Source organism: Mesoplodon mirus, assembly GCF_964341445.2.
Source record: "Mesoplodon mirus genome assembly, chromosome: 10".
NCBI classification, from domain to species: domain Eukaryota; kingdom Metazoa; phylum Chordata; class Mammalia; order Artiodactyla; family Ziphiidae; genus Mesoplodon; species Mesoplodon mirus.
The window spans coordinates 18,693,316-18,709,235 of NC_138986.1; the positions used below are offsets into that span (position 1 = coordinate 18,693,316).

The window sequence follows — 15,920 nt, forward strand, 5'->3', positions numbered from 1 at the left end:
CCTGTTTGGTCCATATGCTAAATTTTTAAACATCAAACAATATAATCCTAATAGCTACTAAAACCAACTAGCACAATAGTAAGGTTCCTAAAGCTTAGTTCATTTTTAATGTCATAAAAACCCAATTCCCATGTGAATTCTGTAACCAAACATACCTTTTGTGCTTCACAAGATATTCTAAACATTGTCTCTTTCAGGATTCCCTAGAATTCATGAGTATTTGAAAGTTAACTCAAACTGAATCCCACAATTCCTTACTAAATTTGGTGGATCTTCTGAACAGGCTTTCATTTTGGAGAATATGCATACATTCTTTAAAATTTTGAAAGGAACAGAGGCTTTCACACATGTCAGTTTTTAGTTTCATCCAATCATTAGTTTTCTGAAGAACTTTTTTCTTGACAATATTTTTGCAAGTTTTTAATTTTTTTTCTTCATTTCTTTCTATGTACTTCAACTCTTTTACCTGCAGCTTATCCAGCTTTTCATTTCAACTTTCATCTAGAGGTAAAGTTTTTACACAGGACAAGATTGAATCTAAAAATAGGTGTCAGAAAGTAATATAATAGATCATCAAGTATTATATGGGTTCCTTCTCTATCTGTAGCACTGTTGAAACTTTAGACAGTTCAAGCTTGTGTATGTCACAGTGTTTCTCACATCACTCTCATGATGTCCAATGTCCTAGGCACTCTAATGGTATGTCTGGCCAAAGACGTTTACACTCATGCATTGCTAATGCTCAGGGGTTATTCGGAAGCAAATCTCCATTGTGATGAAGATCATTTTCCAAATGCACACTTTGCACAGTAGCCTGGAGCAGCAGATATGGCTCTAGTGGCCTTCCACATCTTATACTGACAGCCTCCCAACTGGTAAGAGTTGATTCCAGGAAAATGACCATAGTTTCAGAAAACAAAAGTTGTTGGCACTTTCCCTCTGTTTACCATGGTAATTACTGCAGCTACCTTAGGGCTTCTGGGATTTCTTGCTGTTTCTATCATTGGTATGTGTCCCATTCTATCCTTAAGAATATTTCCCCAAGTTTGACTGTTGTAAAATGCAGGGCTCCAACTCATTTGGACTGTTCCAACAATGACATTTTGTGAAAACACGTCTCATCCTAATTTTCGATAAAGTTCCTCACATTCATCCAAGGGCATATGAAACAGCCCCAACATGAAAGCTAATATGGCACCTGTACTTCCACCACAAATGCAGTCAGAGAACTGGTGAACTGGCTTCTGAGTGAGTTCACCTGATCTCCGCAATGTCTAAAGAGCAACCACACCCCTTGTTCTTCCATCATCACTTGTGCAAATTAGGATTCCTCTTTCTTTCACTGGATTCATGCAGCCAAATTAAGGCCAGAATTTCTCTAACTTCAGCCTGAAGAATGCCATCCTTAACTTGTCTCAGTCATAATAAATATGGAATAATTCTTTCCTTGGCAGCCACTCCTTTTCCCTCAGGAAATTCTTGAAGATGAAAAGTCAGTTGTTCAACCCTATTAATGCAGAGCTTTGGCTCAGTTGTTCTTAATGCTTGAATAAATGCCCAGGTTCTGTCATCAATACTCACCCTGGCAACCTTGTCTTGTTGAAGAGATAAACGCCTTTTCTTCTGTCCATTTTTGTCTTTGCTAATAGTCTGCTCAGTTTTTAACTGCCTCTTCCTGTTCTTTGGACTGAATCATACTTTAATTTGGGAATGTATCCACCAATTTAACCACCTACACTAAAGTTTGTACACCTTCAGTGGGATGAGAAAGAGAGTTAGCTGTACTTTGTTTAGTAGAAACTAGAAGAACCTCATTTGTCCTCTTCTTCCTTCCTCTGACCTGTATCTGGTACAGCTTGTATTCTTTTGTCTGGACTATTGCAGTGCTTTCTGATGGTTTTCCCATCTCTAATCTTTTCCCCTTTAATTTAATACCCTTAAAAGTCACCAAGGTATCTGAAATGTAAATCTGATCATGTCAGTACACTTCTTAAAGTCAGTACACTTCTTAAAGTCCCACCTCCCAGCCCTGTGTAGCCTAAGCTGTGATCACAAATGATAGGAAGATTTTGTCCTCACAGGTAATTTGAGTTCAGTGTTTTTAAATAACTTGAATTTCAGTATCTTTGACTCTGCTTGCACTCCTCAAACTTGCCACCCACATACTCTTCCTTACCCTTAATCATTGGGATTACCTACCTGGTCCTGAAAAAATTTGGAATCAGGACCCCTGGCTTGTAGATAGAGTCCCAGCTTTCTAACCAGGCTTTCTAAAAGGCTCCCCTCCACCTGACCCTTACTTACCCATCCAGCCTCATACCCCATACCTTAGTGGCTCAAAAACCAAATTGTGTTGGATTTTTGCCTCTTAATGTCTTTGCTCACTGATTCAGTTCAGGACTCTTCTAGGCAGAGGCTGAAATAGGTACCTATCCTTACTACCCTGTTCATACCATATCTAACATGACAACTCTCTCTTTACCTTCAGTCTCCTCCATTAGGCTGTGAGTTCCTTGAAGGTAGGGACTGTATAGTATTAATATTAGAAACCCAAGTCCCCAAAACAGTGTCTTACATATTAAAAGCTCAATTAGTTCTTTTTGACACTAAACTAAGGAAGACTGCTTACAGAAGGTGCCCAAGGAATGTCTTTAAGGTATCTAGATGATTGCTGGAAACAGGGAGATGGAATTTTTCAGGTTTTCCTCAAAAGATATGGGAAAATAGGGACCCAATGAACCTAAATTTATTAAATGACTCCAATAAAAAAAAATCACACCCACCTGAGGCTCAAAGCGAGGTGCTTGTTTTTCTTTGGCTATCTTTTCTTTCTCAGAAGACTTTTCTTTGCCTTTCCTTGCTGTTTTGGAAGTTCCTAAAGATTTTTGTCCCTCACTAATAGTGTGGGAATCTGGACTTCCTAAGGTAAGTAATTCCTCATGTTTCTCTCCGTGTGCTAGAAAAACAAAAAAAGGAAACCAGTGAGTCATGATATAATAATAAAATCATGTCATGTAGGAAAAAGGGAAGAAGTCGGAAAAATGGTTAGTTTAAGGCATTTGGATTTTTTTTTTCTGTTTTTAAACAAGCAGGTAAGCAAACAAGCAGACAGTCCTTTTACAGAGATCCGTGTGACTCCCTTTTATACAATTGAGAAATAATTCACATACTATAAACTTCCCATTGAAATGTATAAATCATGGTTTTGGTTTATTCATAAGGTTATATAATGATCATTACTATCTAATTTTTTCTGATCTGGATGCTCTCAATTCATTTTCTTGCCTAATTGCCTTGGCTAGTATCTCCAGTACAATATTGAATTGATTTATCTCTGCTTTAATATTTATTATTCCCTTCTTCCTGCCTACTTTGGGTTTACTTATTTTCTTTCTTTTCCAGTTTTCTAGTTTTTTAAGGTAGAATATTGTTATTGATTTGAGATCTTTGTTCATTTTAAATGTAAGCATTTATAGCTATAAGTTTCCTTCTTAGTACTGCTTTCATTGCATCTCATAAGTTTTGGTATGTTGTTAATTGTTTTTCATTCATCTCTAAGTATTTTTAAATTTCCCTTATGGTGCATTTTATTTCTTCATGTGGATACAAGTTACTGCATAGTGTCCTTTGATTTCAGCCTGAATGATTTCCTTCAGTATTTCTCATAGGGCAAGTTGTCGGTGACAAATTTTTTCAGTTTTTGTTTTGCTGGGAATGAGGCTTTGAAAGAGATTCAGTTTCATTTTCCTGTACCAGGAATACAGGCTGTTAGTTTTCAAGGTTACTGCTGAGCTGGAGACCAGGGGATGGGACTGGGGTAAGTAAAAATGTCATAAAGCTTACTGTTCTTAAAGAGATATGGCTCTTTTTCTTGAATAAAGCCTTTGTTAATTTCCAGAATTCTGAAAAGTTGATTCTGATCATCCCTGCCAGTTTTTTCATTGTTTTTATGGAGGAGTAAATTTTTGGAGTCCTTTTTCCTGCTATTTCCATTGATGTCCTCCTGGATTTCTTGTCTTATTTGAAGCTTCTGAGTTATCTCTGCATGCTGTTTGTCTGGGGCAGAGTCCTGAGAGAATGGAGAACTCACATAGGCCAGGTCTCTCAAAGCTGCCTGGAGACCTTGTCATAAGAGCATGAAATATCAAAAAGCTCTGTGGAGTACGTGAGATTCCATACTAAACAGCTCAGCTCTTGAGTGTGATGAGTAGGCAAAGAAAAAAGTGGACTGATTTAACTTGTGAGCAGAAAAGTGAAAACAACGAGACCACAGAATGAAAATAAGATTACTTAAATGAGAGTAAGAATGAGGCACAAGGGTAGAAATGATGAGCCATAGAAACTGAATCAAGAGAAAAAGAAAGAAGAAAAGAAGACAAAGATTTTTATAGGAAGCCACACAGTAAAATCACCTTTTATCAGAAACCCAGGATAGAATGTAGAGAAGTTGCAAAGGACATATTTTCTCTTTGGTTCTTTGATATCCTTTGTTAACCAAAAACTATGAGGTTGAAGAAACACTATTTGCACAGAAATGGAAGCCCATGTATTTCAGCACCGCTTCCTTGCAGAGGCTCCTCATGCTGTCTCTGCTATATAGAGATGGTGCAGTACCAGCTTTTCATCTTTAGACCAATATGAGGTAACTGGGCTTTGACCAGTCTCAGTGGCCACAGCTACCACCTCACTTAAATCCAGGTCCCAGAGATCTCAATGCCAGCAAAATCAGGAGTTAACTACATTTTAGAGATCTATCTGTGGCCAGTGCTACATAACAGTACCTCATAAAAACTGGAGTAGAATAATTCATTCTTTTTATCTTGTGCAGCCAGACAACTCTGTTACCAGTTATTGCTATGCTTACTGTAAAGCAGCAATTCACAAATTTGATGAATGTATGAATCACCTAGGGAGTCTGGAAAAAGTAGGTCTTGAAGCCCAAACCCCAGAAAGTCCAACCCCTTAGAGTTTGATATTGGGGCCCAGGAATGTACAGCTTTAAAAACTATCTCAGGTGGTTCTGATTCATACTTTGAGAAACACTGCTTTAAGAAATGTGTACAGTTTTCCCTTTCCCTGGAAGCAAATGTTGCAAGGGGATGGGCGGAAGGGAAGAATACCAGTGAGTTAGAGTTCAGTGAAGCTGAAGGTTCCTTTACAAGAGTGGTTTTCACACTTTAGCCTGTGTCAGAACCACCTGAAGGGCTTGTTAAGAAACAGATTTCTGGACCCCACCCCCCAAAGTTTCTGATTTGGAAGGTATGAGGTGGAGCCCCAAATTTGCTTTCTAACAAGTAGCCAGGTAGTTCTGAGGCTGCTGGTCCAAGGACTGCACTTAGAGAAACACGGGTTTACATCTAGGAGGGTATAATTACCTTTTCCCAATATGAAGGATTTCGCTTTATGTTCTATTAATTTTTTCTAACAAATACCCAAGTATTGGGAGAGCAAATGATATTTGTTGAATCCCTACGATGTTTCTTTCTCTTTTAATTCTCAAAGAATCCCAGCAGGGTAGGTTCAGAGACTTTATGTAATTTACTCAGACTCTCCCAACTGATAAGTTGAATCAGCATTCAAATAACAGTTCAAAGGACATGTCAGTCCCTTTCAAAATCGGAGTCTTGTAAGTCACCCCATCAGCAAAGTAAAACAGTAATTGCGAAGAATGCAGTTGGATTCTTGAAACCACTTGGTGCCAGTTATCGGCTGCTTTCAAAGTGGGGACAGAGCATCCTGCACAACCGCAAGTGGACTGTAAGCACCATGATTTTACAAGAGGGCAACTTGCCTTTCTGCCAACAATCCCAGCCTGCTGAAAAGTGGTGTGCTAGGGAAAATCCTTTGGTCAAATAATCAAGTGACTTAGAAGTGAATCCTGGATCAGCCACTGTAGGTTAACTTTGGCAGGTTTATTGTATTCATAAAGCTTGAAACCTAAGACTGTGCCACAGGCTTTAAAAAAAAGTCAATAAAAAACATTTAAAATAGGATCTTACCTAGTATCATACACCCCAGGTTTTTAAGATGTTAACAAATGTCAGATGAAATGGAATCTCAAGCTGCTCCATTAGGTATTTCTGGTTCTTTCTTTCTCTCACTACCCATAATTCTTAGTGTTTGAGTCATACATTTAGGCACATTTGATTCCACTCAAATTAACATATTCTAATATTCAGGTTTACATATGTGAACATTTACTACAGTGTGAGGCACACAGCAGGTGCATACCATCCTCTTTCTTTACATTATTAATATATAGAATAAAATAATTTCCATATTATTTAATGGCTTACAATATGGTAACCTTTTCTCCCAGGAATTACAAGCTCAACAAAGGCGAGAATATCATTACATACTTCATTTTAAATTCCTAATTTCACCTAGTATAGGGCTGAACTCATCGTACGTATTCATTATCAGATTGCCTAAGTATAATATGTAAAGCTTTATAGGGAATCTTTATGTGTTAGGAGCATATATGTCAGTAAGATGCAAGAATAAATATCCTAGTAGGTCAAAATTGTGAAAAATGTGACCCTGCTTTTCATATTCATGTAATTAGAAGAATTACAGAAATGTAATTTTGATTTTATGATTAAAATTCAGTGCTTAGATTTATATATCCAGAAACTAAATCTGGTTGTGATTTGAACATTAATATAATTTCTCAACTAGAAAACTTGTTTAGAACAAAGTATACATTTACCAAGTACAATCACGTGGTAAATATAAACAGAAACACCATGTATATATGAATATATAAATATATATAGTATCTACAATGCTTGGTTTCTTCAAATACTTTGAACTGGATACACCATGCATGTATTGTGCCTAAGAAAAAGCAATAATATAATATTTATGAGAGTTCAGGAAATAATGTTATAATCCTGCTAATAAAATTAGCAGTGGGACTTGAAACCAAATACTTGAGAGTGATAAAGTTTACATTTAATGCGAATAGATTAGAACTTCAAACATGCAGGCCAGCAATATAAACAAAAGGACTTCAAAATAACAAGACCGCTAATTATGTATAAAGGCAGATGATATCACTAAGTATTACCTGCTCAAGATTCTCCATTTTCTATTTTCTTAAGTGAAAGTAAGCAATTTTTACTAAAACTTAAGTATTGAAATATACTAAAGGTGGCACTGTTGCTTCATGTTAACCAGAGGCCAAACTTCCTAAAATTTTATAATAGAAATATCCTAGGTTGTGCATAGCCATGTTTCAGGCCTTGTATTTTATCATGAGTTATAAGATGTAAAATTTTGAAAAAAAATAAATTATATATTTTTTAAAAATTATATATTTTATTTCTCATATAAATTAAACATTGAGTTTAAATCAGTAAATAGGGCAACATTTCCAATTAATTTACATAAAATTTTAAATTGGGTCACCAATGTACAAATGAAAAAAACACTTGACCAATTTATGTTTGATATATTTATAATTGAAAAGCAAGCTAAGTGAATAATTTTAAGACATTAATAACTTAATTTCTCTAAAATATATCACACTGTTAAGGTTAAAGTTTGTAGGTTATGAGTTGTAAATATAATTGACAAGTGGAAGTGGGCATATTGATGTTTTAATTTAGACAAATTGGCTAACTAAAAAAACACATTTATAAACATGAAATTAGAGAATGATTATTCTGAATTCAAAAGCCACTTAACTTTCAAAAAGATTGAAACATATTCTTTCAAATAGATAATTTTCCTGGTTCATTTTAAATACAATTCAATTCTGAATTTCTTTGCTACTTTCAGCAAAAAATGTATTAGGTGACACAAGGTGTCATTTAATTTTAGCAGCTGATCATTCACACATAAATTTGTCAAATGTGATGTCAAAAAAGAAGACATATTCCTAAAGACTTATTTTCTAGTTGGAATACATAATAATGATAAAGCCATTTATTGAAGTGATACTAGGTTCTAGGAACTTTATATATATTATCTTGAATCTTCCAAACAACTTTGAAATAGAGGAGTTATTATATAATATAGGAGTTATTCTAATTTTGCCGGTGATAACCCAGTTTCAGGTAGTGGAATGTACAGTAGTTTAGCCACTCTACTGTATTTCTCCATTTCATGTTAACTTCCTTTTAAAAACTTAATTCATATTTTAATTTTGTACCATAATCAAGATCTACATTTTACATTATTCTAGTTCATAAATTATACTACCGTGTTCAGTTACTGAAAATCCACCTGTGTCGGACAATTTGAACTTGAGAAACGTACATTACATTCCCAGGACTTATTTATCGTGTAACTGGAAGTTTGTGCCTTTTGAGCACTTTTACTCATTTTCTCTGTCCCCCAGCCACCTCTCTGGCAGCCACCAATCTGTTCAGTGTTTCTATGAGTTCCATTATTTCAGATTCCACATGTAAGTGAGATCATACAGCATTTGTCTTCTCTGTCTGACTTATTTTCTCTTATCATAATGTCCTCAAGCTTCATTCATGTTGCTGCGAAAGACAGGTTTTTCTTCTTTTTATGGCTGAATAATATTCCATTGTGCATATTTACCACAATTTCTTTACCCGTTCATCAATCAATGGACACTTAGGATATTTGCATGTCTTCGCTATTGTAAATAATGCTGCAATGAACATGTAGGTGCAGATATCTCTTGGAGATAATGTTTTCATTTCCTTAGGATATATGCCCAGAAGTGGATTTGCTAGATCATGTGGCAGTTACATTTTTAATTTTTTGAGGAAACTTCATCCTCCATCCATAATGGCTGCACCAATATACATTTCTACTAACAGTGTACAAAGTATCCCCCATTCTCCATATTCTCGCCAGTACCTGCTACCTCTTATCTTTATGATAATAGCCATCCTAACAAATGTGAGGTAAAATCTCATTGTGGTTCTGAATTACATTTCCCTAATGATTAGTGATGTTGAGCATCTTTTTGTGTGTCTGTTGGCCATCCGTATGTATTCCTTGGAAAAATTTCTATTCAGGTCCTCTGCCCATTTTTTAATTGGATTGTTTCTTTTTTTGACATTGAGTTGTATGAATTCTTTATATATATTGGATATTAACCTTTTATCAGATATATGGTTTGCAAATATTTTCTCCCATTCCATAACTTGCCTTTAATTTTATTGATGGTTTCCTTTGCTGTGCAGAAGCTTTTTAGTTTGATGTAGTCCTACTTGTTTATTTTTGCTTTCGTTGCTCATACTTTCAGTATCAATACCAAAAAATCATTGTTAAGACTGATGTCAAGGATTTTATCCCCTATGTTTTCTTCTAGTTTGTAGTTATATACAAATTTTAGGATTTTACTTTTTCTGTGAAAAATGCCACTGTAATTTTGATAGAGACGGCATTGAATGTACACATGGCTGTGGGTAGTACAAACATTAAAAAAATATATTGGATTAGAAGCCAGACCTTCAGGCAGTAGCTTTTAAAGTATGCAAATAGACCTTTCAGGGAAAGACTGGGAGATGGGCAGTTCTGTCTGCTGTCTCTGCACTGAGCCCTGGAGGCCAGAGCATCCTTGGAAGCCTACTAAGAACTATTTGCTATAGTCTTATGGGTCTTGTGGACAAAACCCATTGGCCTTTAGAGCTAGGTGTTTTGGGTGCCAGTCACTCACGTGGAAATTTTAATAGCTGGGGCACTAGACGTTCAGTCCAAACCCTTTGCTTTTGGTGTTGTGAGTTCCCTTCCAATTGTATGTCACTGTGCTGGGTGTGGGGTTTAATGGTGAGAGTATATCTCAAACTTTATGATACATTTTGGTGTGAGTTTTTCCATTTGCCTGATGTGTAGGAGGTAATCAGCTGTGTATCTGTTTCTGTGGGAGGAGGTAAATTCAGGAGCATCCCATGTCACCATCTTAAACCAGAATTCAGTTTTCAACTCTTTTGTGTAAATACTAAAGAGCACAGTTCCTGGTTACATAGTGTCAATGGAAAATTAATCAGTCGATCTAAGAAAGAAATGGAAAAGTTTTTCAAGTCAAATTGAGGATTATAACCCAGGAACAGCATTTCAGAAAGCTCTGAAAACTGTTCCACCCATTAGAAGTCAAGGCATAGTTATAAGGTTTTTGAGACAGAGGGATGTACATTAAATGATGAATTATTGGCAGTTTACACAATCAGGATCTAAGCGTCATCTTGTCCCCTTACAAGATCAAGAAGGGCTGTTATGCTTTAGGAGTTGTCTTGTTGATGCCAGGAGAATGTTGCTTTTTATGGTATTTCTGCTGATGGGGGAGGTTTGGTAGATGTATAATGCAGATGCACAATGCACAGTAGAGGGGAGAGAGGAGACCAAAGGGCAGAGAACACTTTTTATGTTCACATTTTTCTTGTCATGCCATACAATGTGAATTTTATTTCACAACAGTAAATGCATTTTTAGTTTCATAAGAAACCGTGCACCTCATTGTTCACTGCAGCACTATTTACAATAGCCAGGACATGGAAGCAATTTAAATGTCCATCGACAGATGAATGGTTAAAGAAGATGTCGCACATATATACAGTGGAATATTACCCAACCATAAAAAAGAATGAAATTATGCCATTTGCAGTGACATGGATGAACCTAGATATTGTCATACTGAGTGAAGTAAGTCAGACAAAGACAAATATCATATGATATTGCTTATTTGTGGAATCTAAAAAATGATACAAATGAACCTATTTGCAAAACATAAATAGAGTCACAGATATAGAAAACAAACTTATGGTTACCAAAGGGGAAAGGGGGTGGGGGTGGGGTAAATTGGGTGTTTGGGATTAACATATATACACTAGCATAGATAAAATAGATCATCAACAAGGACCTACCTACTGGATAGCACAGGGAACTCTACTCAAAACTCTGTAATGACCTATATGGGAATAGAATCTAAAAAAGAGTGGATATATGTATAACATTCACTTTGCTGTACAGCAGAAATTAACACAACATTGTAAATCAACTATACTCCAATAAAAATTAATTAAAAGAAAAGAAACCTTGAAACTTGTCTTCCAACTTGGCTGTACCATTTTGTATTCCCACTATCAATGTATGAACATTCCTGTTGCTCTGTATCCTCACCAGCTTATGGTGTTGTAGTGTGCTCTTTTGTATTGTATAGTTTTATTTTAAAAATAATGTACATATGTTAATTTTTATGATTAGGCAATCTTGCTTAAAATTTGAAAAGAATATACATTGAAAATACTCATTCCTTCAGATTTAATTATTATACTGCACAATGTGATATAGTGCTTAGGAGTAGAGTCTATTTCAGATTTTTTTTTTTTAGTCTAAAGCATCAAACTATCATGTCCTTTTCAGGAATATTAAGAGTAGTTTACATTTTAAAAAATAAACCTGAATCTTCCTTCAGTAGGAGATTCTCCTTCTTTTAAATATTTTTAAAAACTTATCTTTAAAGTTATACTTTCCCAAAGACTTGGACAAACATAATTTTATAACTAGAAAAGTTTCCTGTACCTTTGTTAGATAATCATCTAGTAATTTTTACTAACTGGACAAACTTTGTTTAAACTAGGCCTACACAATCATATATTTTTGGTTTTTATAAACCAAACAGCAAGATTTTGAAACATGTAATCAATTAACAGAACAGGAAATGCCATTGGATTAAAGTACAAATTGTAAGCAATAAGGTTTTAATGATTACATGATAAATTTATTGTTAAATATTTCTAGAAGATATAAAATACATGAATAACATTTAGGGTGACATACCTTTGTTATCATTTTTCTCTAAGTCTTTTAGTGCTTGAACAAACATCTGTTGACTTTCAGTGAGAGGCCAGCTGTTATACAACACCAAACACTGTATAATATACTTGTATACCTAGGAAATAAAATGCAATAAAAAATTAACAATAAAAATAAACATAGGATTTTAGGCACATAATAAATGCATATTTTTCTGGATCATATAATAATACTTTAATTAGATACTGTCAGATGTTCTCCAAAATTCTATAATACCACAGTCCATAAAAGTTTATTCTCACAACCCCACGAATACTTACCATCATATATTCTAGTATTTATAACTTCTGCATTCATGTTTATAAATGAAATTTACGTATTTTACTTTTGCTACTTATCAGTTTTGGAATCAGAATTACATTAATCTCTTAAAAAGGATTGGAAGGTTTGTACTTTTTTTCTGTTTTCTAGAACAATTTACTCCTCAAAAGTCTGTTAGGTCTATCCTGTAAAGCAGTTAGGCCTATAGCTTTTTGGAAAGGTAAGACTTTGATTATCATTTCAGTTTTATTATTCTTATTTATTCTTATTATTTTCTATTTTCTTTTTTTTTAGTGGAGCAGGTATGCCATTCCTCTCCCAACTCCAGGAATTTTACATTTGAAACAATTTTTGTCAGTTTTAAATTGCTAGTATAGAGTCGTATATAATACTTAAAATATTTTTAAAACCTGTTGTTTGCATTTATACCTCTATCCTAATTTTTTGTTCTGTATTTGATTTATTTATATTTCCTTTCTTTTTTTCTTACTTGATTAGTCTTACAAGAAGCATGTTTACTTTATTAATCTTAAGAAAGCATAGGTTTTCTTAATTTTCCTAAATTTTATTCCCCATTTCATTAATTTCTACTCTCATTTTTATTAAGACTTTTTCTTCTTATTTTTGAGTTATTCTTTTACTCTTTTTCTAACTTTTTGTTTTAATAGCTTAGTTCATTTGTTTAATCATTCATACTTTCTGACGAATTAATTTGAAAGTCAACATTCCACTGAATGCTACTTTAGATGTGGCTTACAAATTTTGATTTGTAGTTTTTTATTTTTATGGAGTCCTTTGTATTTAATAGTTTCTTTTTTAATAATTTTTTTAACTAAAGAATTATTTAGTATATTTCACTGTGTTTTCACATTTATGGGATTTTAAGCAGTTAATTACTAATTACTATTGCATTATGTTCAGATAACATTTACACAGTATAGTTTGGTTTTTATTGAGGCTTCCTGTGTGTTCTATGAAAAAGTATATTCTCTTCTATTAGGTGGAGTGTTCTGTATAGATATCTAAAAGGTTAAGCTTATACTTAATATTTCATATCCTAATGATCAAATATATTTTGTTTTTCAGCTTGATCTACTTGCTTCTGAAAGGTATGTGTTAAAATATTCAACTCAATTGTTAACTTATTTTTCTCTACAGCTCTAATAGTTTTGCTTTTTATTTACTGAGTCTAGGCAGTGAGGTGCCTATATGTCAGTTATGGTCATACTGATTTATTTTTCCTTTTATTTTTATATAATATGCCCCATGAATCCTACGTATTGAGATATTAAAATATCATCACAGCTCTCTTTTGGTTGAAGTTTAAACTTTCTGTGCTATTTTGTTTAAAAGTGTCACCTTTAGACTACTTACAGTTGGATCTTATTTTTTAATCTAACCTTAAAATTGTATCCTTCTAATTGATTAATAATCCATTTGCATTTATTTTAATTACTGCCATATTAGGATTTATTTTGGGCATTTTGTTTTTATTTCTTTTAATTAGTTAATTTATTTTCTTGGTTTTCAATGGATAAATCATGTTTTCTTTGCTGCCTTAAATTATATGCATTGTCCTTTATTTCTTCAATTTAAGGCACATGCAAATATGTTTTTCTTAATATATGACCTTTTTCAAAGTCTCATAACCACTAACTCATATGTAATGTAAGATAATAACATCTACATTATAGGGTTAGTGTAAAAATTAAATTTGTCACATATTTTAAAATCTTGGCACAGAGAAAATTTTCAATAATTCTTCAATTCTGGTTATACACTAGTGGCACTACATATAAAAAGTATTATACATGAACAATTTTTAGGAAAATAATTGTTGCAATTTATGTTAAATTTTTATGAGCAGTACCATTAAATAATTCTTTTAAATGTAAATTACCTGCTGTGGTGTGCTAGCATTTTCTTCAATAGTGGGTACACAGATAGTTTCCTCATCCAAAATAGGCTGACCAGTGTCTACTATTGTACTTCCAGGTCTTTTATAGGATTTCTGACCTCCTGGGGCAGATTTCTTCTTAAGGTAAAATTCTTGCTCTTTCTTGAATGAAGCATGAGTTGAAAGAATTTGCTTGCTAGCTGAATATGAGAAATATTAGGATTAAGTTAAGATATGTGGAATGCATAGTTATTACTGACTGTGTTATTTAGTTATATCCTTATAGAACAGTCAAAGGGACAGGTCAATTTGTTTTGTTTTAATGAGATAAAAACAAACATCACTGGCTTCTTGGAAATATTCTGGTCTTAAAGAAACTTAGTGTAATGGTATAACACTTGCATAGAGCAATGCATATTCTGAGCAACCACTGATTGATAAAAGATTATACAATTCAACAATTTCTCATTCATTCTGTGCCGCTCGAATGACAATAAACTAATACCACACACTCTGACTTCTTCAGCGTTTAATACTATGTGTGTGTATGTTACTGTAATTTTTAATTTTTACATTCATTATTTCTTAATTAACAGATAATATAAGTACCATTGGAAGGGATACAAATAGATATGTGCTGGATGTTAATTAATTCATCAAACATGTATTGAGGAAACATAAGTGAAGTACACAGGGAAATTCAGATTCCAACCATGACAGAATAATGGGCATTGGATTAATTTTTATACCATAAAAATGATAAATTTGGACAAAATGCATAAAACAACTGTTTTAAGCTGGAGGACAATAGACAGCCCAGGACTGTGATCCTTGAGAGAAGGGCAACATTCAAGATGATCTCTACACTTCCCCACATTTCTGCCCATGAGGATCTTCTTACCCATGGCACAGGGAAATAGAGTTCAAACAGTGAACAGCTGTGTTGTCAGATTTAGGAAGCAAAGATTGGAATTTGAGGCTCCTGAGACAATTAGAATTTGTGAGGCAGGGTACCAGAAAGCAGGCATCTGAGCAGCAAAGGAACTCACAAATATGCATAGGGGTCTACTTGAGTCTTTCGCTGAATTTTAAACTTCGGTTGTACAAATACCTAACGATGCCTGGTAGACATTACTGGAAGATTGTGAGCTTAATGGAGATTCTGAAGGTTGCAGTGTTGAGAGACATTGGAGTTCTGCCAAAATGAAGAAAATTTAATGAAAACACAGAGCATTCAGCTGAAACTCAACAAAGGCTATTCTTTAGAGTTACCCTAGCCCTGGAGTAATGGAAACTCTAGACCTGACTTAAGGAAGCTTAGAACAAAGTTTTGATAGGATTAAGCTAAACTGTCAATAAATTGTCTAGAACAAAATTCAATACGCTTTTGATGAAGACAGCATAATCTAGAGTCTTGATAACATAGCAGATACAATGGACAGTGCACAATGTAACCAACAGAAAAAAGTCAATAGAAATACCCTTAGAGCTGACACAGATGTTGGACTTAGCAAGCAAGGACTTTAAAATAGTGATTAAAGATGCGTTTAAGGATTTAAGGGAAAAGGTTGACATAATGAAAGAAAAAATGGTGAATATTAACAGAGAAATAAACTATATAAAAAATAAAAAGAAATTCTAGAGCTGACTATAACTGAAATGAGATGTTCCTGGATGGACTTAAACATTTTCAAATTTAGAAAAGGTTAGTAAACTTGAAAATAAGCAATAGAGATGATCTAAATGGAAGCAAAGAATAAAGAAAAAAACTGAACAGAGGCTAAGTGACCTATGGTACAATATTGTAGTGGGTGGAATAGTGACACCCCCCCCAAAGAGATATGTCCACCTAGAACCTCAGTATGTAACCTCATTTGACAAAAGGGTGTTTGCAGCTATAATTAAGGTAAGGATTCCACCATGAGATCAACCTGGATTAAAGAGGACCCTAAATCCTATGATA

At 34.1% G+C, this 15,920-nt stretch overlaps 1 protein-coding gene and 1 pseudogene across 2 annotated transcripts in view; both read right to left on the minus strand.

The window, feature by feature from the left end:
• ADGB (androglobin) overlaps positions 1 to 15,920 on the minus strand; it is a gene marked incomplete at its 5' end in the record, with an annotated part of 148,818 nt that overhangs the window by 17,225 nt on the left and 115,673 nt on the right. Inside the window, 3 exons of the mRNA XM_082633767.1 lie at positions 2,784 to 2,956; positions 11,764 to 11,875; positions 13,961 to 14,157. Of these exons, the coding sequence (XP_082489893.1) occupies positions 2,784 to 2,956; positions 11,764 to 11,875; positions 13,961 to 14,157 (482 nt within the window). The remainder of the gene's footprint in view (positions 1 to 2,783; positions 2,957 to 11,763; positions 11,876 to 13,960; positions 14,158 to 15,920) is intronic.
• On the minus strand, positions 233 to 1,906 carry LOC309810886 (calcium-independent phospholipase A2-gamma-like; annotated as a pseudogene). The gene is made up of 2 exons: positions 1,841 to 1,906; positions 233 to 1,680 (listed from the first exon to the last, which is right to left on the minus strand). The product of its transcript is annotated as a calcium-independent phospholipase A2-gamma-like (transcript).